The following is a 25,339-nucleotide window of genomic DNA, read 5'->3' as shown; positions in this document are numbered from 1 at the left end:
TCCACCTGCCTCAGCCTCCCAAAGTGCTGGGCTTACAGGCGTGAGCCACTGCACCCAGCCTCCCTATTTTGACTTTGTGCCCAAACAGCCTCTGTGTATAGGCAGAATGTAGAACTTGCTGTTTCAATCAGCACAATCTACTTAATTTCATCATGATCAGCACAGTTCATATAGTATGAGGCCAATTCCAAACCAATAAATTAAAGACTCCTTTAATGTGATAAACTAATCACAAATCTATTTGAAGTGGAAAATGTTGGGGATTTTGTTTGTTTTTGTTGTTGTTGTTAAGCGCTCTCTGCAAGCTCTTATTAGTATGACTTTGAAAAGAAGAAAATGAGATAGAGCCTTATAACCCTCTTCCTAGCAGTACAAACAACTCCCAAAAAGAGTCAACAGGCTGAGATGCTGTTGTGACTTGTCCTCAGGGAAGGTTCTCAATTTCTTTTTTTTTTTTTTTTTTTTTTTTTTGGAGACTGGGTCTTACTATATTGCACAGGCTGGCCTCAAACTCCTGGGAAGCTGGGCCTACAGGCATTTCAATAGTGAAGCGTACTAAAGGAGAAAAATATCATGAGAGAAAATAATACTTTCAACATAACAAGCCAATTCTGGCACCCAAAAAAACATGGCATAGTGGCAAGGCTGACCCTGGCTGGTAAAGCACTTGGGGAATATATGCAGGCTTTAAATGAGGCCCAGAAAAATCTTACACCCACACCAGTGGGCTAGAGATTTGGCAGGAAGAATAAATCTCTGCATCACTACAAAATTCCACTCCAGAACAGAAAGATGGGAAACACATGAGGCAACTGCGCTACTGACTTAGCCTAACCTAGAAATACCTCTTCTCATGTGAGATGATAAATTTTACTCATTGTTCATGACACAGCTTAGCATTCTGTTGTTACTTGAAACTGAAAGCATAGCAACTAATACATTACCACTAAAACAAACAAACAAACAAACAAACAAAAACAGAGATCATGTAGGTTTAGACTCCAGAGTGAGCTCTTCTTAGGCAACTGAAGGATGCAGAAAGGAAAATCACTTGCATTCCTTCAGGTCATTTATCTCTCCATCCAAAGATTCACCCCCATCACAGCTAACTGGAAGTCTAAAGTAACTGCCCAAAGATTTCAGCTGGGCTAGGAGCCAGTGGATTGCACTCTATTTACTAAGCCTATGACAAGATCATACTACCCAGCTAACTGTTGCCAAACCACTACAAGACTTTCAGGAGCACCATAAAGTAGTCCCTGGTGTACCACAGTGCCCACAGCGACCTAATTTGATTCCCTTATCTTTGCCATTTTGGATGAGAATGCTGGAAGTAATGGTAACAATTGCATAGAGAGAAGATGTATGTATGCATGTCCATATGTGGATAATCAGTTTTACAGTGTACCCAACATATGTAAGGTACTTTTCATGAGAACAATAAAGTAAAGAACTGCAAAAATTAACAATAAAGAAAATAGACTTATCCTTTAAAACCTAAAATAAAAATGAACATAATATAAACTCTCCCTTAACAACCCTAACTTATAACATCTTCCTCAGCTGAATGTCCATATCATTCATCAGATCCTGTAGTATTAAAGGAATCTATAAAAGTGACCAACACAATTTATAGATGTATATGTTTGTATACATCTAGAAACTGTATGTATTTGTCATGAATGTATTAATTTGTTAATATGCTGGAATAGCAGGATCAAAACAATTGTAATGAAAAGTGTCAACACAAATTACTACTACTGCTACTACAAATAATGATGATAGCTAGTACTTGCTTCGGCAGCATATACACTAAAATTGGAATGAAATAGAGATCAGCAATTATTTTTTCAAATTAAAAATAAGAATAAATAATAATAGCTAGTACTAATTGAGTGTTTACTATAAGCCAAGCATTATTCCAAGTATCTGATAGGCAATGTATTAAATCTTCACAACCCTAATAAGTAGACATTATTATCTACATTTACAACTAAGGAAACTAAGACATGTAGAGTTTATGCAACTTTCTCCAAGTCACACAGCTAGTCCATGCTCTTATTCATTATACTGCCTCCATAATTAGCTAATACTCTAAATTAAAATTATTCACAATCATGATTTCAGTTGTGGCAAGTCAGTTAATAATTATAATAGAAATTTCAATGCATATTTTAATAATAAGTGAAAAAATGATGGAAAGTCTACAAGGATATGAGACCATACATCTGTTAGAGGGTTATCAAAGATTTCAACATTACATGCTATCAAATGGCATTCACTCAAAAAGACATACAAAGAATTCCAGTAGCCCTTGAAGAGATGTAAAATATCAGCTGACCAGATATACCCCATTCAGGCTGATAAACTACAACATTCTACCTACCCCAGATCTACAAAGATCATAGATCACCAACCTAGATGAAATCATCAAAATTGCTAAACTAAAAAATTGCTATTGTAACACAAAAATTCAGAATTAAAGGGTGGATTTACAAAAATCGCTGAACATCCCTAGAATCCTGAAACCATCTCCAAAGCTGCCCCTTCTCCGAAATGTTACAATTCGCTCCTCCAACAAGCTCACAAACTTAAGATAAATGTGAACCTTATAATGTGTGTAGGTATAGAAGATGATATTTGTTAGAATTCAGAATTCAGTACTGTTGGTGACCTATCTCTTCACTGCAGGACACTTATTTTGACACACATAGGACCTGTATCACCTGTTTGACACCTGCTGAACTGCAGGATATAACCTTTTTGGGTATATCTTATATTCTCACCTGGTCTATAAATGCCCAAAGGGTGGGATCTGCACTAATTTGTTGTGTTGTAAGAGTATTTAAAACAAATGAGGAATCTAGAAGTTTAGTCACTCAGTAAATGTCTGCTGAATCAGTGACTGAATAAGAAGTAAATAATTCAAGAAAATAAAAAAACAAAGAACAAGAGGCAAATAGCAAGACAAAATACATCAGCCTGAAATATGAATTATCATGTGTGCTTTTTATTTGGTGCTCAAAAGAGCTTAAAAAGGCAGCTGACAAACAGTAGTCTAATGGGTTTCAAGATAAAAAGGGAATTGTTTCTTAGTACCTTTTACCAAAGTACCTTGATCATATTTGTATTTAAACAATAAATTAAGGAATACAAGCTTCTGGGTGGGCAAGTTTATATCGTTTTTGTTTCTTTAATAAGTACTGAGTGGAAATTAAATGTAAACAAGTTTGACAATAAAATCTTATCAGCCATTCTCAATCAGCCTGAGGTTACAAAAATGTCTGTGAACAAAATTCTAGGATTATTAAACCCAAACTGTCAGTACCTAAGCAAGACTCAAACTCAACTCCCTTTTCTTTCCTCCTTTACACATACCTTGGATAATAATACTGACCTACTTTACAAAGCTATCATGAGGATTAATCAGCTTAAAAATGCTAAGCATATCAGAGATAAAGAGAGCTTATATATGTATCATTAACCACTTTTATAATTAACAAATTAACTAAAATTCTTGTTTCACGAAGCAAACCATTTTGTTAATTACTTAAAAGTAATACTGCAGGTTTTTAAAAGTCACAAATACCTCACACTAACAAGTATGCTCATTAATAAGTACACATTTTCTAAAACACTCAAGTATCTTTATAGAATGTAGGCTGAGTATCACAGACAGAAAAAAAAATTCCGATCAATTATCCCGCAATAAAATTATTAAATGACAGTTTCTCCTGATCCTTAGACCTCTGAACCAGAAAGTCATCTACCTAGCTATCAAAGGAGGCAAGACATCCTACTAGTTTTGATTATAACCATTATCACCAAAATCAGAAAGGGGTGCACAGCCTCCTGAACCACCTGCCATTCCTAGTAAGGAACAGATGGGGCCCTAACAAGTGCAATGTTGAGATCTGAACACTTCCTATGGCACATTCTGCCTTTTATATCAGCGTTATGCCCATAGAAACATGCACTTCAATAACAGGAAGTCATTACAGGGTCCCTTCTATTTCCTTTCAGCTCAGCTGGTTTGCTTTTCAGCAAGAGCTGATTAACATGACAGAGTTATTGCGCCCTTCAGATGCCCGAGAGCAACCTGAGAAGCTGGTTGAAAGCATTACTTCTACCATGGTTAGAAGCAACCACAGTTTGGGAATTGAAGCTTTTGGACGTTCTGCTTTATAAACCTCATTTATCAAACAGCAGGAAAGCTGTTACATATGGTGATGGGCATTAGGGAAATGCTTAGACTGAATACAAAGTGCGAATGTGAATTGGATTAAATTACCTGCAAGAGGGAAACTAACTCAGGAGAAAGTAAAAGGAACCAATCACAGAGATGAATCAAATAGAGTTGCACAGAAATGTTAGAGCTTGCTTATAAATTGTTACCCTTGGGCTCTGCTATAAGAAGATTTCCTGGTATGTCTACAGAGAATTTTAAAATTTAGCAGAGTCAAATTAGATTACACTAAATAACTGCCCCTACCACGGTTCTTGTCTATTCAAGATAGGGAGAAAGATTAGAAGACACTTATGTAAGTTCAGATATCCCTAATAACACAGAGATTAGCTTACCCTAAAATCCCAATATTAGAAATCAGAGTATGTATGAGGAAAGGAGAACTATTCATTTAGCTGAAGAGTACTGTTTACAATGTGGATGGGTAGGAATATGAGAGGCATGGTAAATTAAGGTATTTATTGAATCCTTTCTATGGACAACCAGTCTCTAGTTTAATAAAAGAGCTCAAGATTTACTTAATGTCCACTTAGTCACTTATAAAAAATAACATTCAGGAAAAAAAAGCTTATGTTTTGTTTGCTTGCTTTATTAAAAAAAAGTGGGGAAGGCACACAAGACTTCCTAAAATGCCAGCTCTGTAACTTTATGTCTTAGAAAATTATAAAATAAATTCATGGACAAAAACCATAAGGAAATTAGTAATAACCCTATGATGACTCCAATCACAAAAACTCTGTCTGCTTTGTCGGGGAGGGATGAGGTATATGTCTGAATGCAAAGGTGAGAATGAAGGAGAGAAAAGTCATGTGAGAGAGGAATGTGCAAAAGACTTATAATCCAATACTTTTTTTTAAAGCTGGAAATTGAGTTTAGATGGGGCTTAATATACTACATCTGAAAAATTCTTCTGGGAATCACAGGCCTCTATGCCCTTGGCCAAATCACAAATGAGTCATGGACACACCTAAGCTAGAACTCTGTGTGCTGCCTGACACACTGGGAAAATATCTGGGGCCTGAATAACCAGGAGTGTCAGAATTTGATGTATCTTTGAAATGCCTCCTTCTTACCACACACACACACACACACACACACACACACACACAGTTGGTCACATAAGGGTATTGCTAATGTGAGAAGTACAGAAATGAGAGTACAAAGAAACCACAGTAGTCTCAGGGTCAGCAACAGCAATAGTTAACTGTTACATATTCTTAAGAATGAAAAAAAGGATCTCCAAAACCCTTAGAATCACTGAGAAGTGCTTTATATCACTGCTCTGGCACATCTACAGAATGCATCCCAAAAAAATGAATTGATGTGCCTTGCAGCTGAACCAGTTAGAGACAGAGTGTATAACATGGTGTATGATGACTAGCAGGACAGAATCAAGGCACACATTAGAAGACTTGTCCAGGTGCATCTCCTACACCAGTACCTTCTTTCAACTTTCCTTCCCCTCAGGAAGGTCAGATTATGTGGCTCCCAGGGTTGTTTGCATTTTAACAGGAAACAAAGTTTCAAGGCAATGAAATAAATCCTCCTCCAGACTAGTGCTAGATGACCATACCCATACTGGTGGACACCCTGCTAGGACTAGAAATATTAACAAGTCCAATCAGCAAAGTAAGTGTTGATGGTCAGGCATTACTCCATTCACAGCCAGTACTGCAAAGCAAGAAAAAGAAACTTAAGTTTGCCACTTGGGTTCAAAACTCTGTAAGCCCCTTGGAGTTGGCCACCATGGAATTAACTCCTTCAACTCACTTCTTCACACTCTCAAAGCCTTAGAGGAACAGTCATACACTCACTTTTTAAAATCCTTCATATTTCAAAGTCAACCAATCTGGGCAATGATACCAAGTTGAAATCACAGACCTGCCCATAACCCCCAGAAAAATCCTCTTTTAAGGAAGGGGCCTTCCATCATGTTCCCTTCCCAAATACCACAGAAGCTACTTGGGGGTAGCATTCCTGTGGGCCAAGACCAACAGATACCTGTAACAAACTAGGCCTGCCACAGACTTCCCTTCCATGTCTAGCAGCTCTCCAGGTCATGGTTCTCAATAAGCAAACACAGAAAACAAGTTCATTCTCTTCTTCCCACTCATTAAAAACAAACGCAAATCGTATCCAGATTTAGAACACACCTACCAATGAAAAAGTTAAATGAAGAGAGGGAGGCACCCACCCACATAATCTTTCCATTCAAAGAGGCATTATTCCAAGCTGCTATGGAGTTTATAATTAACAGACAAGCTTAACCAACAACAGAAATTTCTGGAATCTCTTGTAATTTACACTACAGCCTGCCTTATTCCAAATTTAGATCACAAGCATGGGCTGGATTCCGAGGCTGAATCCCAAAGCCTTCTTGGCACACCTCTAGCTTGGGTTTCTTGTAGTCACTCAGCCCTGTGGGGAGGGCGTCTGCAGGATGACTGAGGGCCAGCTGACCCAGTATGCAGACAGACGCAGTGCGGCTGCTTTGCCAGAGCTCACTCACATCCAGAGGCCCAGCAACACCTACCATTAGCTCCTTGGAGCTGCATCAGGAGGCTGTGCTAGAGAAATGTCTGGTTGCACTCAGATGTATTCATTATGATGCCTTCTACAGATCTTTGCTATCATTGTTCTGCGAGGTTTTTGCTTCCTTTCCCAGCTGCTACCCCAGGGTGAATCCTCTCCCCCAAGTTCCAAGACCAAGGTGTGCACTGAGGCATATCTGAGCACCTGACTCTGCAGTGAGGCTGCCTGATAGAAGACCAAGCCACAGAGAAGACAGACAAGGAGGGTGGGAAGAGGGTGGCCATCACTGGCTACCGTCAGAGGCGTGTGAACCAGAGCAACTCCATCTTAAACAAGAGCTGGGTAAAATGAGACTGAAACCTACTAGGCTGTATTCCCAGACGGGTAAGGCGTTCTTTTTTTTTTTTTTGAGACGGAGTCTCGCTCTGTCCACCAGGCTGGAGTGCCAGTGGCGTGATCTCGGCTCACTGCAACATCTGCCTCCCGGATTCAAGCAATTCTCCTCCCTTAGCCTCCTGAGTAACTGGGATTACAGGCACGCGCCACCATGCCCAGCTAATTTTTGTATTTTTAGTACAGATGGGGTTTCACCATGTTGGTCAGGCTGGTCTCGGACTCCTGACCTCGTTATCCACCCAGCTCGGCCTCCCAATGTGCGGGGATTACAGGCGTGAGCCACTGCACCTGGCCCAGGTAAGGCATTCTAAGTCACAGGATGAGACAGGAAGTCAACAAAAAATACAGGTCATAAAGACCTTGCTGATAAAACAGGTTACAGTAAAGGGGCCAGCCAAAACCCACTAAAACCAAAATGGCCACGAGAGTGAGCTCTGGTTGTCCTCACTGCTACACTCCCACCAGCGCCATGACAGTTTAGAAACGCCATGGCAACGGCAGGAAGTTACCCTACATGGTCTAAAAAGGGGAGGCATGAATAATCCACACCTTGTTTAGCATATCATCAAGAAATAACCATAAAAATATGCAATCAGCAGACCTCGGGGCTCTGTCTATGGAGTAGCCATTCTTTTATTCCTTTACTTTCTTAATAAATTTGTTTTCATTTTGTACCATGGACTTGCCCTGAATTCTTTCTTGAGAGAGCCAAGAACCCTCTCTTGGGGTCTGGATCGGGACCCCTTTCCTGTAACATATTTCTCTGTCTGTAACACTACCAGCAGTTTTGTGGTGTCTTCTTTATCATGTGAATCCCCTTCACCAAGAACTATCTGATTAGAACAGGAAGTCTACTCCTTTTACAGGAAAGGGAACTGTGACTCAAAAATAGGAAGAAACTTGCCCAGGGACAGGCAATTATTTCCTGGTAGATAAAAAACTAGATCCCAGTTCTCAAACTCCCAGCTTAGGCTTCTTTCCCTGTAACTCCAGAGACAGTATCAGCCTTTACACGGGATGGTGAAACTGCACGGTAGCATAATTTCTGAGGCATGATATAAAACTGCCAGACACTGCATTCAATATTTACACAGATTACTCTACCTATGAAAGAGTATTATAATCCCCATTTTTATTTATTTATTTATTTTGGGGTTTTTTGTTGTTGTTGTTTGTTTTGTTTTGAGACAGAGTCTTGCTCTGTTGCCCAGGCTGGAGTGCAATGATGCAATCACAGCTCACCACAGTTTTGATCTCCAGGGCTCAAGTGACCTTCCAACCTCAACCTCCCAAGTAGCAGGAACAACAGGTACACACCACCATGCCCAGCTAATTTTTTTTTTTTTTTTTTTTTTGCATCTGTATGTTGCCCAGGCTGGTCCCCAACTCCTTGGCAAGCAATCCTCTGGCCTTGGCCTCCCAAATTGATGGGATTACAGGTGTGTGCCACCACACCTAGACTATAATCCCCATTTTAGATTAGAGATGTAATGCCTCCATTAGTTTTATCTGATTCCAAACTTCACCATAACCTTGCTGTCTCCATGGGAGGACTAGAAAGATCTCTTCCCAGTTCCCAAAATACTCCCTTCAAAGGCTGGCTAGAGTTGTACAAGTCCTTCAAAGATCATTGGAGTGAAGTTCCTAAATCCTGGCTGAATGTAGACATTCCCACAGGAAAGAGCATACTGTTGGGCCATGACCCTCCGAATGCATTACTTGTTAGACACTGGCTCTGGCCTAGGGAAACAGAGGGCACATTTAGGAGCTTAATGTGAGACACAAGTGAGTTTTAACAGGAGGAAAAGAAAGAAGACTTGGTTTTTAATCTGTTCCAGTATGAAGACCATTTGAAAAAGTCAATCTTCTTCCTGCCACCTCCATGGTAGTTGTATATGATACCTTTGTATTCTATTAATTGGTAAAATACATAATAAATAGGATTTACTAATTTCTGAATTAGTGGCATTTTCAACTGAATTTTCATTTTAGTAAACAACAGAATAATTTGAAAACCTATAGTATTGAGTGCACGGTACATGGAATGGTGTTCATCTGTAGATGACTCTAAAAACCCCTTCCTTGAAATCCCAAGATTTCAGGGTCCTCAGGTTAAGAAACCCCTGACTAGAATATGGGGTACTGCCCCCAGATGAGTAGGCCTGGTGCATGTCTCACAGCGGGCTTCCTGAAGGAACCTGGTGGCAAAGAATGAGGAATTGGAAGCTCATCAACCACACTTCACATCCTTCACAATTGTGCCTAAGCCCTGCAGCCCTCTTTCCAATGGGCAACATAAAAATTAACGATTATAAATTTACACTGACATTTTGGGCAGGGAAACTATGGAACATGGTCACTTACTATGGAAGGGAATAATAAACGTGAGAGAAGAGGGAGACAGTGTCACAGAAAAAATTTAATTCATATTGATGCCAAATAAAACGATAAAATCATCTAGAAAAAACTGTAAGGTTATTCTTTAATGAAGCTTCGGCATCTGGAATGATCTGTATTGAATGAAAAGAATGGCAGGTAACAAAAAAAGGGGCAAACACCTATGCTAGTATGACAAATATGTGGTCACAATTTAAGACCCTACCTTAAAATTTCTCACCAAAAGAAGATTCATTTACACATCCTCACTACTAAGAGGACCTTATAAATCCATGCTACACATATACTGAAAGTCAAACTTAGATTCTTTAAAAGTAAAAATAGGGCCAGGAACAGTGGTTCGCACCTGTAATGCCAGCACTTTGGGAGGCCAAGGCAGGCAGATTGCTTGAGCTCAAGAGTTTGAGACCAGCCTGGACAACATGGCAAAACTCCGTCTCTACTAAAACAAAAATTAAAAAATTAGCAGGTGTATTGGCACATGCCTGTAGTTGTAGCTAGTCAGGAGACTGAGACTGAGAGGATATCTGCAGCCCGGGAGGCGGAGGTTGCAGTGACTCAAGATGGCACCACTGCACTCCAGCCTGGGTGACAGAGCCAGATCCTGTCTCAAAAAAAATGTAAAAATAGGTGGAAAAAAACAAAATCAACAAGCTTAAAATATGTGTAGCACCTGTTATAAATCAATTAAAAGCACTGAAATTTAAGGAAACGAATTAGCCCCCCTACCTTTCCAGCTTATCCTCTTCCATCACCCTCTCTTCCCAGTCTCACCACACTATTCAACATGCCTTGAACAAGTATTGCACCTTTATATTCACATCACTGGGTATCAGGTGTGCAATAAGCTTAGTGATGCTGCCACATTCATTCATACACCCAAGTGCACATGCATACACACACACACACACACACCAAAGTGCTACTCAACAACAAAGGCAGAACCAATCTCCCCTCCCCTACACCTCTGGTGTACTCTTCAACTTACATAACACAGACTTGCATGACAGCATTTGCCATAAGGATCGCTGCAGCCACATCATCACCATATCTCATTCATCCCTCCACTCATAACACCAATCGCATTGCTTAGCACAAAACATGTAAGGGCATGTTGCAGAAACAAAGGAATGAATATAGGTAATCAGGAAGTAAAGTTTCTGATAGTGATTGTGTGAGGATTACCTATTCAAAAAACTGTCATATTTCTCGGCATTAAATTACTGGATGATATGATTTGGCTGTGTCCCCACCCAAATCTCATCTTGAATTCCCACATGTTATGGTAGGGATCCAGTGGGAGGTAACTGAATTATGCGGGCAGGTCTTTCCTGTGCTGTTCTCATAATAGTGAATGAGTCTTAAGAGATCTGATGGTTTTAAAAATGGGAGTCTCCCTGCACAAGCTCTCTTCTCTTGTCTGCCGCCATGTGAAACATGCCTTTCACCTTCTGCCATGATTGTGAGGCCTCCCCAGCCACGTGGAACTGTAAACCCAATAAACCTCTTTCTTTTCTAAACTGCCCAGTCTTGGGTATGTCTTATCAGCAGTGTGAAAACCGACTAACACAATGGGCAAAATCTATTTTATTCTAACTCTGAACTAACTAGTCACCTCCCCTCCCCAGGTAACTGATATTACATATGTTCTCTAATAAGATGAAAAATAAAAAGTCTTGTGGTGGCGCATGTCTGTAATCCCAGCTAGTCAGGTGGCTGAGGCATGAAAATTGCCTGAACCTGGGAGGTGGAGGTTGCAGTGAGCCAAGATCTCACCACTGCACTCAAGCCTGGGCGACAGAGCGAGACCATATCTCAAAAAAAAAAGAAAAGAAAAGAAAAGAAAAGTCTGCTTTTCCATCAAAAGGCTTGAATTAGACACAAGGGTTCCAAACAGGAAGGAATCCCTGCACCGTTCAAAAGAGCCTCCCTGAAAACCGAACACTTGGTGGAGAAAGCTCCAACTGGGCCCTCTGCCATTGTGTCCTCCAACTTTCCATTCTCACCAATAATCAAGACAGACAAGGTGCACTTACCTGGCTTGTTTCCTTCCCGCTCATGGCCCAGTTGCCCCTTGGTGTTCAAACCACATGTGTAAACTTCCCCATCTTCCAGCAGGAACACAGAGTGGTTTCCCCCACAGGCCACTTCCTTGACACTTCTGTCAGATATGAACCCACACACCTGGGGCTCAGCCACAATTCCCTGCAGGTTGGTGCTGATACCAGGTTGGCCCAGAGACCAATATCCCCAACATAACATTGTTCTTATCTTTCAGGGAATCATGTAGCCTAGGAGAGAGTTTAAAAAAATTATTTTTTAATTAAAAAGAAATAGGTCATAGAAAATCAAGTAATGAATGTAACCAATTTAAAAAATAACCCTCCCCTTAATATTCTTCAGATATCTTACAACTCAAAATAAAACATATTAATACTGTTGAAAGCAGTTATGTTATAATGATGCTATTTTGTATTTTAATCAGAGTTTAAAAAAGAAGTTTAAATAAATTGTGTTTGTTTAAATGAATGAGTAAACAGACAGAATATGGTTTTCAGATCACTGCTAAAGGATACTGAGTACAGGAGATGGGCTGAAACAATCTTGGCAAACCATTAAGTTAGTAACAGTTTTGAAATTACTCTCGAGACTTCACCTTATCCTTTCTCAATGCATCATTCCTTTGAATTTTCTGCTTATTTAATGTTTTAAAAAATTTTGAACCAATTAACTCCTTTAGGTACCCTAATATTAGATTGGTTAGTAGTATTTCACCACTTGAAGTGAAGATGAGAAATAGAAAAAAAAAATGTTATCTTCTCTGCCATTCCCTTTTACCCTTGGTTCCAGATTTGAGTCAAGCCTCACTTCCTACTTGAGAGACTCTGGGATTGTTGCAGTGACAGTCAGCCTGCATCCCTCTGACATGTCTACTATACTGCCTAACTGGTAGCTTTCTCTTTATATCTTTATAACTTAACTCCCCAAACAGATTTTAATCTCCTTCAACAGAGACCACAGTATAACACAGACCTCTTCTATTTAGCAGGTAATCAACTTTTGCCTGATTACTGACCCTAGCCTAAAGTTTCGTTACCTTTTAACAATTCATGTTTCCCTTTCATACAAACAAAAAAAATCTCATCTCTCGCTACCAATTCACACCACAATGATGGCCAGGTAACAACAAGTGTTGGTGATAATGTGGGGCTATTAGAACCATCCTACATTGGCTTATAAAAATGTCTGGCAGTTCCTGAAAAGACTAAACATAGAGATACCATGTGATCCAGCAATTTCACTACTAGTTATAAACCCAAGAGAACTGCAAGACTACGTCCACACAAAAACTTATAAAGGAATGTTCACAACAGCATTATACATAATATTGAAAGGAAATAACCAAAATGTCCATCAACTGATGAATGGTTAAATAAAACATGGTATATCTATACAATGGGATATTATTTGGCTGCAATATGGATGAACGGTGAATATATTATGCTAAGTAAAAGAATCCAGTCACAAAAGTCCACAAATTATATGATTCCGTTTACATGAAATGTATAGAACAGGCAATAGAAAATAGACTAGTGTCTGCCTAGGACTGGAGGGAAAGAGGAGAATGGAGAGTGACTGTACCTGCCCTTTTGGAAAGTGGTAAAATGTTCTAAATTTAGGTTGTGGTGATGGTTTTAAAACATGGTAAATATACTAAAAACCCCTAAATTTTATACTTTAAATAGGTAAATTTTAGGCCGGGCGTAGTGGCTCATGCCTGTAATCCCAGCACTTTGGGAGGTCAAGGCGGGCGGACCACCTGAGGTCGGGAGTTCCACACCAGCCTGACCAACACGGGGAGACCCCATCTCTACTAAAAATACAAAATCAGCCAGGCGCGGTGGCGCATGCGTGTAATCCAGCTACTCGGGAGGCTGAGGTAGGAGAATCGCTTGAATCCGGGAGGCAGAGGTTGCAGTGAGCTTAGGTCACGCCATTGCACTCCAGCTTGGGCAATAAGAGCAAAATTCAGTATCAAAAAAAAAAAAAAGTAAATTTTATGGTATGTGAATTATATCTCAGTAAAGATTTTTTAATTGTCTTTAAATTTCCTTTCTCTTGCTACATGTCTACTGCCTCTGCAGGTCCACATCAGCCAACAAGGCTTTCTTGAGTTTAATTGTGAGAATTGTTATTACCAACATAATAGGCACAAAGGTATTTTTTCTACAACAGAAAGGAGGAGGGAACAACCCCTAGAGTTTAATAAGGGAAAGGTATCAATTATTTCAATATATTATTTTTGCTTACAAAGACATAAGAGGGGAAGCTTTATCTAATGCTTTGATCAGAAATGAAATATTATAACTTCAAAAGTTCTGACTATTGATAAAGTTGGAAATCTTAAGTGGGTGGATCTTCTGTCAAGGAAAATACCCCATGCACCTCTCTGGTTTTGAAAGAAAGGTCCAAGATTTAGAGACGAAAGGAGACGGGGGAAATCCCAAGCATGCCTTATAAAACAGTAGATCCTCCTATTTAAGATACCAAATTAAGAGAGAGCGATTGGCCGGGCATGGTGGCTCACACCTGTAATCCCAGCACTTTGGGAGGCTGAGGCAGACGGATCACCTGAGGAAGGAGTTCGAGACCAGCCTGACCAACATGGTGAAACCCCATCTCTACTAAAAATACAAAAATTAGTGGGGCGTGGTGGCGGGTGCCCATAATCCCAGCTACTCGGGAGGCTGAGGCACAAGAATCACTTGAACCCAGGAGGCAGAGGTTGCAGGGAGCCAAGATGGCGCCACTGCACTCCAGCCTGGGCAACAAGAGCAAAACTCCACCTCAAAAAAAAAAAAAAAAAAGAGAAAGCGATTGAAGCCTGTAATATGGCTGCAAGTTTGGAACCTGGCCAGTAAACAGTAGATTCTCCGTGGCAGAGAACAGCAGATGAATTTTGAGAACAGTGGTGTCTAACACTCAGTTTGAACTTGTTGCCTGTTCTGTAACTACTTTTGAGAATCCCAAACCTTCTATCAAAGTTAAGACACAACACCCTTACAATAACTGTATTTTGCCAAACATGAATAAAAAGAACCTTGAAAATAAGCCCTCAGAGCCTCTCCTGAAGACTGACAACTGAGCAAGAGTTTTGGATGAGGCATGATAAGAGAACCTAAACATTCTTCTTCCCCTTGGAAATTCTTAGAAATTTGAGAAAGACACTAAATCTCTAATCAGCATCGCCTTGGGCTTGAATCACTTTATCTGGATATTAAAGAAAACAGTGACCAGGCACAGTGGCTCACGCCTGTGATCCTAACACTTTGGGAGGCCAAGGTGAGAGGACAGCTTAAGCCCAGGAGTTTGAGACCAGACTGGGCAACACAGTGAGACCTTATCTCCACAAAAAAATAAATAAAATCAGCCAAGTGTGGTAGGACACACCTGTAGTCCCAGCTACTTGGGGTGCTGGGGTGAGAGGATCGTTTGAGCCTAGGAGGTCAAGGTTTCAGTGAGCTGTGATCGCACTGCTGCACTCCAGCCTGGGCAATAGAGCGAGACCCATCTTAAAAACAAACAAGCAATGCAGAAGATTGGTCTTAAGGACATTCAGATTACATTTCAGTTTCCAAACATACTTTTTTTTTTTTTTTTTTTTTTTTTTTGGAGACCAAGTCTCGCTCTGTCTCCCAGGCTGGAGTGCAGTGGCGCAATCTCAGCTCACTGCAACCTACGCCTCACAGGTTCAAGTAATTCTCCTGCCTCAGTCTCTGAAGTAGCTGGGATTACAGGCGTGTGCCACCACACCCCACTATTTTTTTGGTATTTTAGTAGAGACAGGGTTTCGCCATGTTGGGCAGGCTGGTCTTGAACTCCTGACCTCAAGTAATTAGCCCGCCTTGGCCTCCCAAAGTGCTTGGATCACAGGTGTGAGCCACGGAGCCCAGCCGGTTTCCAAATATACATTTTAATTATAATTCTGAATATCCTTTTCTAATCATACTTCTTAAACATGCTAGTCTCTCCATATTAAGAATCACTGTTCTAGGTCCTACAGGTCAAAATATCAGGATTTCAAGACAAGATTGCAGACTTCAAAGGTCTTTTCATTGGTACATTCATTTCATCCTAATGAAAAGAGGATGGATTCTAACAGAACTAGTGAAGACTTACTTTGAATTATAATACTAGGAGAACACATCAAAGCTGAATATATCAGCCAATCTACAGGACAGAACTGTCAACATATGAAGGAGACAGCTAATTGGCTATTCTATGCAAAGTCAGCTTTTAAAATGACAAACTCTTTTCTCCCAAGGTAAAAGCATGCCCAAATGGCTACAAATTAAAGATTACAACACAGAGGAAGCTCATACTTTCAACCTCTCTTGACAACAATTACAGTACTTTGGACTTAACTCAATGGCCTTAATTGGTATATAACAATTTTAAAACTGCCTTATTGTAATCCTGAGGTATGCTTTGAACTCTTGAGGCTTTCAGGAAAGGCATGAAAAGGCCCAAAATAAAATATAAAACTGAATCTCAATTTGCTGTCTTACACAGAAAGTTCTGCTTCTTCCCAAGATTTTTATTCCTTGTCTAGATTCTACACTAAAAAAGTATTAAGATTAAATGTTATTCTTTGAATTAACTACAAATATTGTGGAGAGGGAAGCAGAAATAAAATGAAAAACTGGCAGGGTAGTGGTGGTGGTGGTTGGTGGCCTAATGATACACATTTAAATAGACCAGCAAGCTCACATAATCTAGAAATAATTTATTTTTCCCAACTTGCTCAATTGCTATTATCCACATTAATGGATTTTTTCATTTTTAGTATTTCATAAATTTGTCTTATCTCTCCTACCTTCTAGTGTTCTTAGGTGCAAGAAGGTTGTGATGTGCCTTACAGAGAAAAAAATGTGTATTAGGTAAGTTTCTTTCATGCATGAGTTATAGTGTTGGCTGTGAGTTCAATGTTAATGAATCAACAAGCGGGTACATCCAAAATATGGAACAGGAAATCTGCTGATCTGTATGTGAGGCCTCCCCTGGAGAGAGCTAAAGTAATATCCAGAGTACATAATGAAGCTATAGATACAATGGAAAAGCAATTAAATCTGTGGATTCATGAGATGACAACCCATAAAAAATAAAAATCACAGTGGATAGCACTGATGTGAGGCTGAAAGCCAAAAACACTGTCACATTACACAGGGTCAAGAAAATGTTAAACCCTTCTCAACTAGTGTTTTATTACCAAGAAATATTGTGTATATTAGTAAGAAATATATATTAAATAGGCTGTCTAGACAGAAACACACATAAAAAAAGGTTATGCGTCAGCTGGCTGATAAAAATCTCTTGACCAGAGCCTACAAGAACCTAATCCTGTATTTCCTCAGAAACAATGGCTCTGTATTCACTAATATGGTATTCACCATGACTTTACAGAACCTAACTATATACAGAGTATAACAAGTCCCTTCTTTGCTTACTTAAGCTTATTTATTTATGCTTGTTTGAATCAGGTTTCTTTCACTTGCAATAGAAAGAAACTCCTGACTGATAATATTAATAATGACATTATTAATAATAACAGCAGATAAGACCTGATTTGAGCTTACTCTGAGTCTGGTACTTTTCTATGTGCTTCACAGATGTTGGCTCATTTCATCTTCTATGAGACAGATACTGCCATTATCTCTAATTTACAGATGAAGAAAGTGAAACTAACAAAAAAAAGATGAAGTAAAGGAAAAGAAAGAGACACTATGCTGTGCTGTATAGTAAGGAGCTTAGAAAGTAGATAACCAAAAGGCCAGACTTCCCAATGTGTCTGCACCACTCTCCAGAGAAAACAGGGACCCTGATCAGTCAACCTGGCTATCTGATCCGCTAAGTAATTCTTTCCTAAAAGTGGATGGGTGGATCAGATTCCATAACAGTTGTCATTAAATTCACCCAACCAATTGCCTTGCTTAGCAAGCAACCTTAAATAACTTGGTTTCTAGGGCAGATTCTACTACAGGGATAGAATACTGTGACCAGGTAACCAAAGCATCTCAGTCTTATTAGGATTTCTAATTCTCATTATTAATTTGGCGTCCTGGGTCTATCAGCTTTTTGTAGTTTATCTGGCATGAGTCAGTCCTTGAGAGTCATCTGAGTTCTGGGTGCTTTGGCCAAGCACAATCCTGTGTAAACAGCCTGAAGTATGGCCTCATCCCTGACTGACTAGTAAAAACAATTTATGAAAAAAGATAATAAAAAGGACTATTGTTCAAGAAAACTTCAAAAATTCTTCCCAACTGAGTTACAGTAATGGAATCTTCAATTGGTCAAATAAAAACTGCCCACCAAGAGAATTAAATAGCAACCACAAAAAAGATGTGTTATCTGTGAATAAACTATCAATCCTAACTATAAATACGGCCTAGGTCATCACAATGCTCTGCCGGAACTAAAGAAGAAAGCAACTAAAATCATCTAGCTTTCAGGAGAGAAGTTCAACACATTGGAGAGAAGCCAGCCATTAGCACAGCTTTCACTTCAAAGTACACTCCAGTTGGACCCCTAAATCTTGTAGCTGCTGATGTCCATGACTTTAAAGGTCTAGTTTCAGCAACGGTCTGCATCGCTGGGCATTTTGATCTCCAAGGTCCTTACACCCATTTTTCCTCATTCACTCTCTTGCTTGCTCCTAGAAGAGCAGAATCTTTTATTTTCCTTCAAAATACACAATTATGAAATTCGCTGCAAAATATAGGACTACACTTCCCTCAGCACCTACACCAGCCCCACTTGGCTGCATTTCCTGCCTCTTATTTCCCCATGACAAAACAAAAGGAAGGACTACTTTTGAAGTACAACTTTCTCTCAATGTCAACCTGGCACTTTCCTGAGTCCTTCTCATCTATTCTTGGTAAGAGATTCAAGATAATCTTAGCAGAGCTTAAGGGTCAAAGGAACTAAAATCCAAGCCCTACATTAACCACGTTAGCTGTGAAACCTGAGGAAAGATGTTTACCCACCTTAAGCTCCAAAATCAGGAGAAGGTGCTAGAGTGTTGTGAGGATTAATGAGAAAATGCATGTAAAAAGGGCTTAGCATGGTGCCTGGCATGTAGTAGTAAGTGACCAGTAAATGTCAGCTGCTTTAGTCAATGTTACTCCTACTCCTAGTGCTCTTCTTTGAGATTTCAGCAGACAGGACAATTCCCAAAAGAGGATGGGATTGTGACTCCTGTCTTCCTCACTGCAATTAGCACTAGCTGCATTCTGCCAAATCTGCACTACAGCAAAGCAGCATCACAACCATCTGCCATAACTTTCATGAAAGGGATTTGAGGTTGATAGGAGGAAGTTTTTTTGTGTGCATTTGCTTTTAAATTCTGGAGAGGGCATGGGTGGAGGGCGGTGGGGAGATAAATCTCTTTTTACTAGCTCTAGTGAGTTGAATGCTAAAAGACAACCTTCAATTCCTAAACTTTGTCTTATGATAAGACTATGCGACTATGCACACAGCAGCCTAACAACTCATTCTTATCCCTTTGTTTGAAAGGCACTGAGACCAAAATAACACTCAGGCAGGACTTCTAATCTCATTTAAAATAGGAATAAGCTTCCTTTCAAGTAAGCTTAGAAGCAATTACCTGAATGTTGTATATATGAAGAGGGTCTCTTTCAACAGCAGGAAAAGACAATGTCCAAAACCTTCAGTGCTTTGCAGATACTCCCCAAATTCAGGCTTTAAATAAATGTAGGGCCAAAACTAAAATGCAGAATTAACTCTGGTAACAAAGAAGATTCATTTTAATGACTTGCCTTATTATCAAAAATGTTCCTACCAAAGACAGAAATGTCATAGAAGGCAAAGAGAAGTTTTCAACAACGTGAATCCGCTCCTTGCTGTTTTCTCTCTCCTCCACTTTAGCTGGACTTTGGTCCTCTGACCCCCTCAGCCAACACAGGAAACACTCCTACCCTTCCCCGGATCATCCCCTCTAAGGTGGTGCCTTCTTCACTACCTGGTGCTAGGCTTTGTGAAGCTGGAAGAATGACTTCTCTGCAGTCTGCTTAAGCTGTGGACTGCCTTCAAAAGACACCAACGAGACTGGCAAGAATTGAAAAGTCTAACAATACCAAGTCAAGGATATACAACAGCCAGGGCCCTCACAGACAGCTGGTGGGAATATAAACTGGCATAAGCACTCGGCAAAACAAGTTGGCATTCTCCAGTGAAGATGAAGATGTGGATACCTCCCCACACAGTAATTTCACTGCTGGGCATATGACCAGCATTATCCAACTTATTAAGCATCTATGGTGCTCCTGTACTATACTAATAAATGGAGATACAAAGATGAGTAAAATCTGGAAACTTGGAACTTTCTGTGATAATGGAAATGCTATATATTTGCACTGTCCACTATGGTAGCCAGTAGGTATATGTGGCTATTGAGTACTTGAAATGTGACTAATACAAGTGAAGAACTGAAATAGTTAATATTTTATTTTAATAAATTTTAATGTAAGTAGCCCTAGGTGACTAGTGGCTATCTTACAGTCCAATGCAGTGAGAAACTCATGAACATATGCACCAAGATACACGTATAAGAATGTTCATTCCAGCATTATTTGAAATAGGAAAAAAACAAAAAACAAATATCCATCAATAAGAAAACAGATACAGTGTGGCACATGCATAAAACAGAACACTGTACAGCAGTAAAAAATACACTCCATCTATAAGCATCATTGTAACTAAATCTTAAAAAGTGTTGAGTCACAGAAGAATTCAGAGTATGATGCATTTTTACAAAATTCAAACACAACTATAACAAATATATTATTTGGAGATTAAGAATCATCAGTGGTAACAAAGCTATGAAGAAAAGCAAATCACAAACACAAAATAGCGGGTAATGATTGTGGAGGCAGTAGGAATAGAGGGAACAATCTGGAAGGAGCACAAAGGGAGACATTTCAATAGCATGGCTGATATTCTGCTTCTGTCCTTTTATTGTTGTTTCTTAACATATATGACATGCATTATTTTATGCTTACAAATACTTCACAAAACAAACAAAAATGCAAAGCGCTGTTGAGGCAGTACGGCTGCTTCTCCTACCTCCTCCACTAACACCCTGTCCACGTGCAGACTGGGAGTTTCTCCATGAAGGAACCAGGTTTTACTCATCTTTGTGCCTTCCATTCTCAGCAGAGTACAAGAGCACAGTAGAGGCTTGATAAATGCCTAGTGAACTGACCCCCATTCTTAGAAAACCTGAATTTCCACCACCTCAACTTGTAATCACTTTTATTTTCCAGATAATGTTAAAGATCCCCCACCCTGAGTAATAATAAAACCAGTTCACTTACACTAAAACACATGTCCCTGCCACCAACAAGTACTATTTCTAAATGGAGTAAATGTCTAAAGGGGACAGAGTTATATTATCAAATTTACCACCTTATTAAAAGTCCATTTGATCTAACCTCTAAGCAAAAGACTTACATTCCTAAATTCATTTTAATGGCAGCTAAGGCCTTCAGAGGCCAAGTAACTTTGGTCCACTAAGAATTAAGTGCTTGGCCAGGCGCAGTGGCTCACGCCTGTAATCCTAGCACTTTGGAAGGCCGAGGCGGGCGGATCACGAGGTCAGGAGATCAAGACCATCCTGGCTAACACAGTGAAACCCCGTCTCTACTAAAAATACAAAAAATTAGCTGGGCGAGGTGGTGGGCGCCTGTAGTCCCAGCTACTCGGGAGGCTGAGGCAGGAGAATGGCATGAACCCCGGGGGGCGGAGCCTGCAGTAAGCCAAGATCCCGCCACTGCACTCCAGCGTGGGCGACAGCCAGACTCCCTCTCAAAAAAAAAAAAAAAAAAAAAGAATTAAGTGCTTGAAGCAGAGACCAGAAACCAGGTCTCCTACTTCTTGGGCTCACCTTGTTCTCTTCACTCTCTTAGAGCAGCAGGAAGGCACTGAGATTTGTTTAGGTCCCTCTCTAGGTAGCTACCTTAGCTTGAGTTGATGAGAGTATTAAACAGGATAATGCATGTAAAGGACTCCATTTACAAGATGAAAAAACTGAGGTCCAGAAAAATTAAATAACTCACCACAGGTCACACACTTGGCATTGGACTAGAAGCCAGAAATATTCCACACCTTGCAGTTCTGCAAGTTAAAGAAATAATAAATAACATTAGTATGGAACTCTGTTGTGTCTTCATGTTACTGTAAACAAAAAGGAGTTAACCTCTGAAAATAAGAATATCTTTAAATTACTCAATCTTGAATATTCCCCACGCATTGTATCTCAAGACAGGAGTTTGGTTAAATACCAGTAAGATAACCTCTAACCAGTTATAAAGACATCAATCACCTCTAAAAGTGAACTAGAGATATAGATATCACCTTATAAAAATTCCTGACATTTGATAGGGAGTAGTAAAAATGGAATTACTTTAAAATCTCCCATTTTTGTTAGAGAAAATTTTGGAAAATAATTAAATTTTGTCTATTTTATTTATTTTTCCATGTATGACACATAGCAGCTTGTTTTGCCACAACTGTTATGAAGACTGTCTCCTTTCATTCCTTTTCTTTTTTTTTTTTTTTTTTTTTTTTTTTGAGACAGAGTCTGGCTCTTTCACCCAGGCTGGAGTGCAGTGGCCGATCTCGGCTCACTGCAACCTCTGCCTCCCAGGTTCAAGCGATTCTCCTGCCTCAGCCTCCCAAGTAGCTGGAATTACAGGCGCCCGCCACCACGCCGAGCTAATTTTTCTATTTTTAGTAGAGAAGGGGTTTCACCATGTTGGTCAGGCTGGTCTCCAACTCCTGACCTCAAGTGATCCACCCGTCTCAAGCCGCCCAAAGTGCTGGGATTACAGGTGTGAGCCACTGCGCCCAGCCAGTCACTGCACCCGGTCTTTCCCTTTTCATTACCACATCCTCCATCATGCAAAATGAGAAGAGATCATCTCAGAGAGGTACCTAAAGTATCTCAAAAGAAAAAGTACTCCATGATTTTAAGATATTTTTGTCAAGCACTTTAGGAGGCCCAGGCGGGTGGACAGCCTGAGCCCAGGGGTTGGAGATCAGCCTGGGCAACATGGCAAAACCCCGTTTCGTCTTTTGGCGAAACCAAAAACTACAAAAAATTAGCTGGGCATGGTGGTGCACGCCTGTGGTCCCAGCTACTTTGGAGGCTAAGGTGGCGGATTCGCTTGAGCCTGGGAGGCGGAGGTTGCAGTGAGCCGAGATCGCACCAGTGCACTCCAGCCTGTGCAACAGAGCGAGACCCCCCATCTCGAAAGAAAAGATATTGTCATAACTTTATTTCTACCTCTCTATGCAGAAAATCCCATTCGATCTGGAGAATAGTACTTTTACTTGTAAAACTGAAGCATAACTATCTTGTGTCTCCAGTAGGGGTACTACTACTCTCATTAAGTATAAAAAAAGTTTTTAATTGGTCATACAAATCTTAAGAAATTTAAATTTGGTCTTCAGAATGAAATGCTATAACGAATGGCTTCAAGCACACAACATGGAACATTCTGAAATCCCTGTTTCTTTTTCAAAAAGTAAACTCCAGCTACTTACTGAACAAGAACTGGATGCTAGTGCTAATGTGCTAATTTTGTTTTTCATGCCAAAGGAGTTCTGCCAAAGAGGTTTCCAACCTGTCCTCCTTGTTCCCTGCATTATACTTTTTACAGAAAGTTCCTAGCCTCGAAGGCGGTACGACCATGATGTAAAATATGTAATTCAATTATTTTGCTTTAGGATATGCATTCCATGTACTTTGCTTTTCTGATTTATAATGCTACTCCCTCCTCCCCCAGGGTAAAGGAAAGTACAAAAGGAGAGAGCTTCACAGTAATCTGCCGACTAAAACATGATACCCGATCACTGCATTTAAAACTTTTTATTTTTTCATTTCTCTCAAGTCTAGAGTTGAAAAATCAGCTCACTTGATCTTATCTAATCTTCAAATAAAAGGTTCTAGAAATAGCTTCTTATTTGTGGAAAGAGCCAGAAGACACATAAAAATGGAAGAGAGCTCTTGAATAGTCTTTCCCAAAGCATTCTATGCGTGATGAATGCAAGCAAAATCCTGGAAGGCTTTTCTCTGAATTAGGTACTTCCTAATTGGGCTCATTTGAAAGCTGATGTAAAATGCAATCAGAAAGCAGCCAGAAACAGTGACAGACCAACAGCAAAGTTCAAATACTTATTCCCTGGAGCTCATGCTGCATACACATATTCCGTGCACAGTCGCATTAGGTACTGTCTCCATAGGCTCACCTGTTTCAGGTTACACATGCTCCTCTCGGTCTGGTTGCCCTGGTTTGCCCACTCCACACATTCACAAATGACTCAAGTCTCACCTGCCCCCGGCCGTCCCAGCTCCTGACACCCCCGCGTCGGTCCGCACCGACGTGTCGGCGCACACACACACACCCGTACACACGTGTCCGCACACACCCTCGCCCCCGGCCCCGCCCAGGAGGCGGACCCGGGAGAGGCGAGCCGGCCCGGCCTCCGCGAAGTGGGTGGTGCCGGGCCCCGCAGCCCTGCCGGCGCTGTCATCGCGGACGCCGTGCACCGCGTCCTCGGCGCAAACTCCTCGCGGCCGCTGAGGTTCCCCAAAATGCCAGGGCCTCGCCAGCTCCCATTTCAATTGAAAGCGTCCGCGCCCCTCACTGCACGGAGGTCCCTGGAACCCCAGAATTTAAATAGGGGCAGGGGGCGAGCATAGGGACTATCCTCCTTTTGACTTTCTGCGTCGCAATTCCTCCCGGGCGGCAGGGCGGGAGGGCGGCCGAGCGCGGGCGGGAGGCGCTCCCATTTTGAAGGCTTGTCTCGCCTTTCCCGGCGCGGGGCTCTCTGACCGGAGGGCGAGCCCACGAGAACGCCAGGGAGGCGTACGCAGGGTACTAAGGGCGCCGCGCCCCAACCTCCCCGCGCCCCAGACCCAGGTCGTCTCTGGAGGTGCCTGCAGCCCCCGCCGCCGGAGCCACGGGAGGAGCCGCAGCCGCCCCTCCGGGAGCCGCGCGCTGACTGCAGTGCCAGGCGGAACGCGGCCCAGCACGGCTGCAGCTCCGCCGTACCCTCCTCCCTGGAACCCCGGCCCCCGCCCTGCGCACCTCGGCAGCAGCCGAACCGCAGCTTGGGACTCCGACTGTCACAGCCCCTCTCGCCGGACCCGGGGTTTCTCCGTTTTCGGCGTCACAATAATAAGGAAGTTTCCCCGCAAGCCTGCGGGCGGCGGAATGCGCTGGGTGAATGGCTTCGCACCGGGCCAATGGGCGCCGTTCTGGGGGGGGGCCCGCGCCAATGGCGGCCGCCGTGGCACGGGCTGGAGGCGGGGCGGCAAGGTCCGCGGGCGGGAGGAGGGGAGAGGCCCAGGCCCCAGAGCCAGGCGCAGGCGGCCCGAGGTGACAGGACTCGAGGGCCCGGCGCGGGGACAGCGGCACGGGTGTGTCAGTCGAGATCGGACTGCAAGACATAGAGCGTTGACGCTGAAATAAGATTGCTTTTCACTGGCGGGGAAGCGAGCTGGACCGATCAGCGGTTGCCTATTCAGGTTCTGGACTCTGGTTTTTATTATTTATGAAGAGGTGACCGAAAGCCTTGGGCACTGGGGAAAAAGCTGGAGGGTGACAATTGAGGGAGAGTGCGCTAGTCTTCTGCTTTACTCCCCTTCGTAGGACTGTAGGAAGCGCGGCGCCGGCCCGCGGCGCT

The 25,339-nt window shown here is 41.5% G+C and overlaps 1 protein-coding gene across 5 annotated transcripts in view; it reads right to left on the bottom strand.

Annotated features, from left to right (window-relative positions):
* Nucleotides 1–24,908, bottom strand: part of HERC3 (HECT and RLD domain containing E3 ubiquitin protein ligase 3) — a 135,884-nt gene extending 110,976 nt beyond the window's left edge. For 3 of the 5 annotated variants that reach the window (XM_003811275.5, XM_063603570.1, XM_008963664.5), the window contains exons 1-3: nt 24,742–24,886; nt 21,706–21,763; nt 11,608–11,862 (exon numbers count right to left, since the gene is read on the bottom strand). In XM_003811275.5, coding sequence (XP_003811323.1) covers nt 11,608–11,833 — 226 coding nt within the window. In that variant the 5' untranslated portion in view covers nt 11,834–11,862; nt 21,706–21,763; nt 24,742–24,886. Of the gene's footprint in view, nt 1–11,607; nt 11,863–21,705; nt 21,764–24,741 lie in introns of all 5 variants that reach the window. The other 2 variants (XM_014344698.5, XM_055111621.2) reach the window with 2 other exon arrangements.
* Between the last annotated feature and the right edge of the window lie 431 nt (nt 24,909–25,339).

This window comes from Pan paniscus, chromosome 3 (genome assembly GCF_029289425.2).
Source record: "Pan paniscus chromosome 3, NHGRI_mPanPan1-v2.0_pri, whole genome shotgun sequence".
In the NCBI taxonomy this organism is placed as follows: domain Eukaryota; kingdom Metazoa; phylum Chordata; class Mammalia; order Primates; family Hominidae; genus Pan; species Pan paniscus.
Note: the sequence above shows the minus strand (reverse complement) of the source record. Positions and strands in the feature narration are given on the sequence as shown.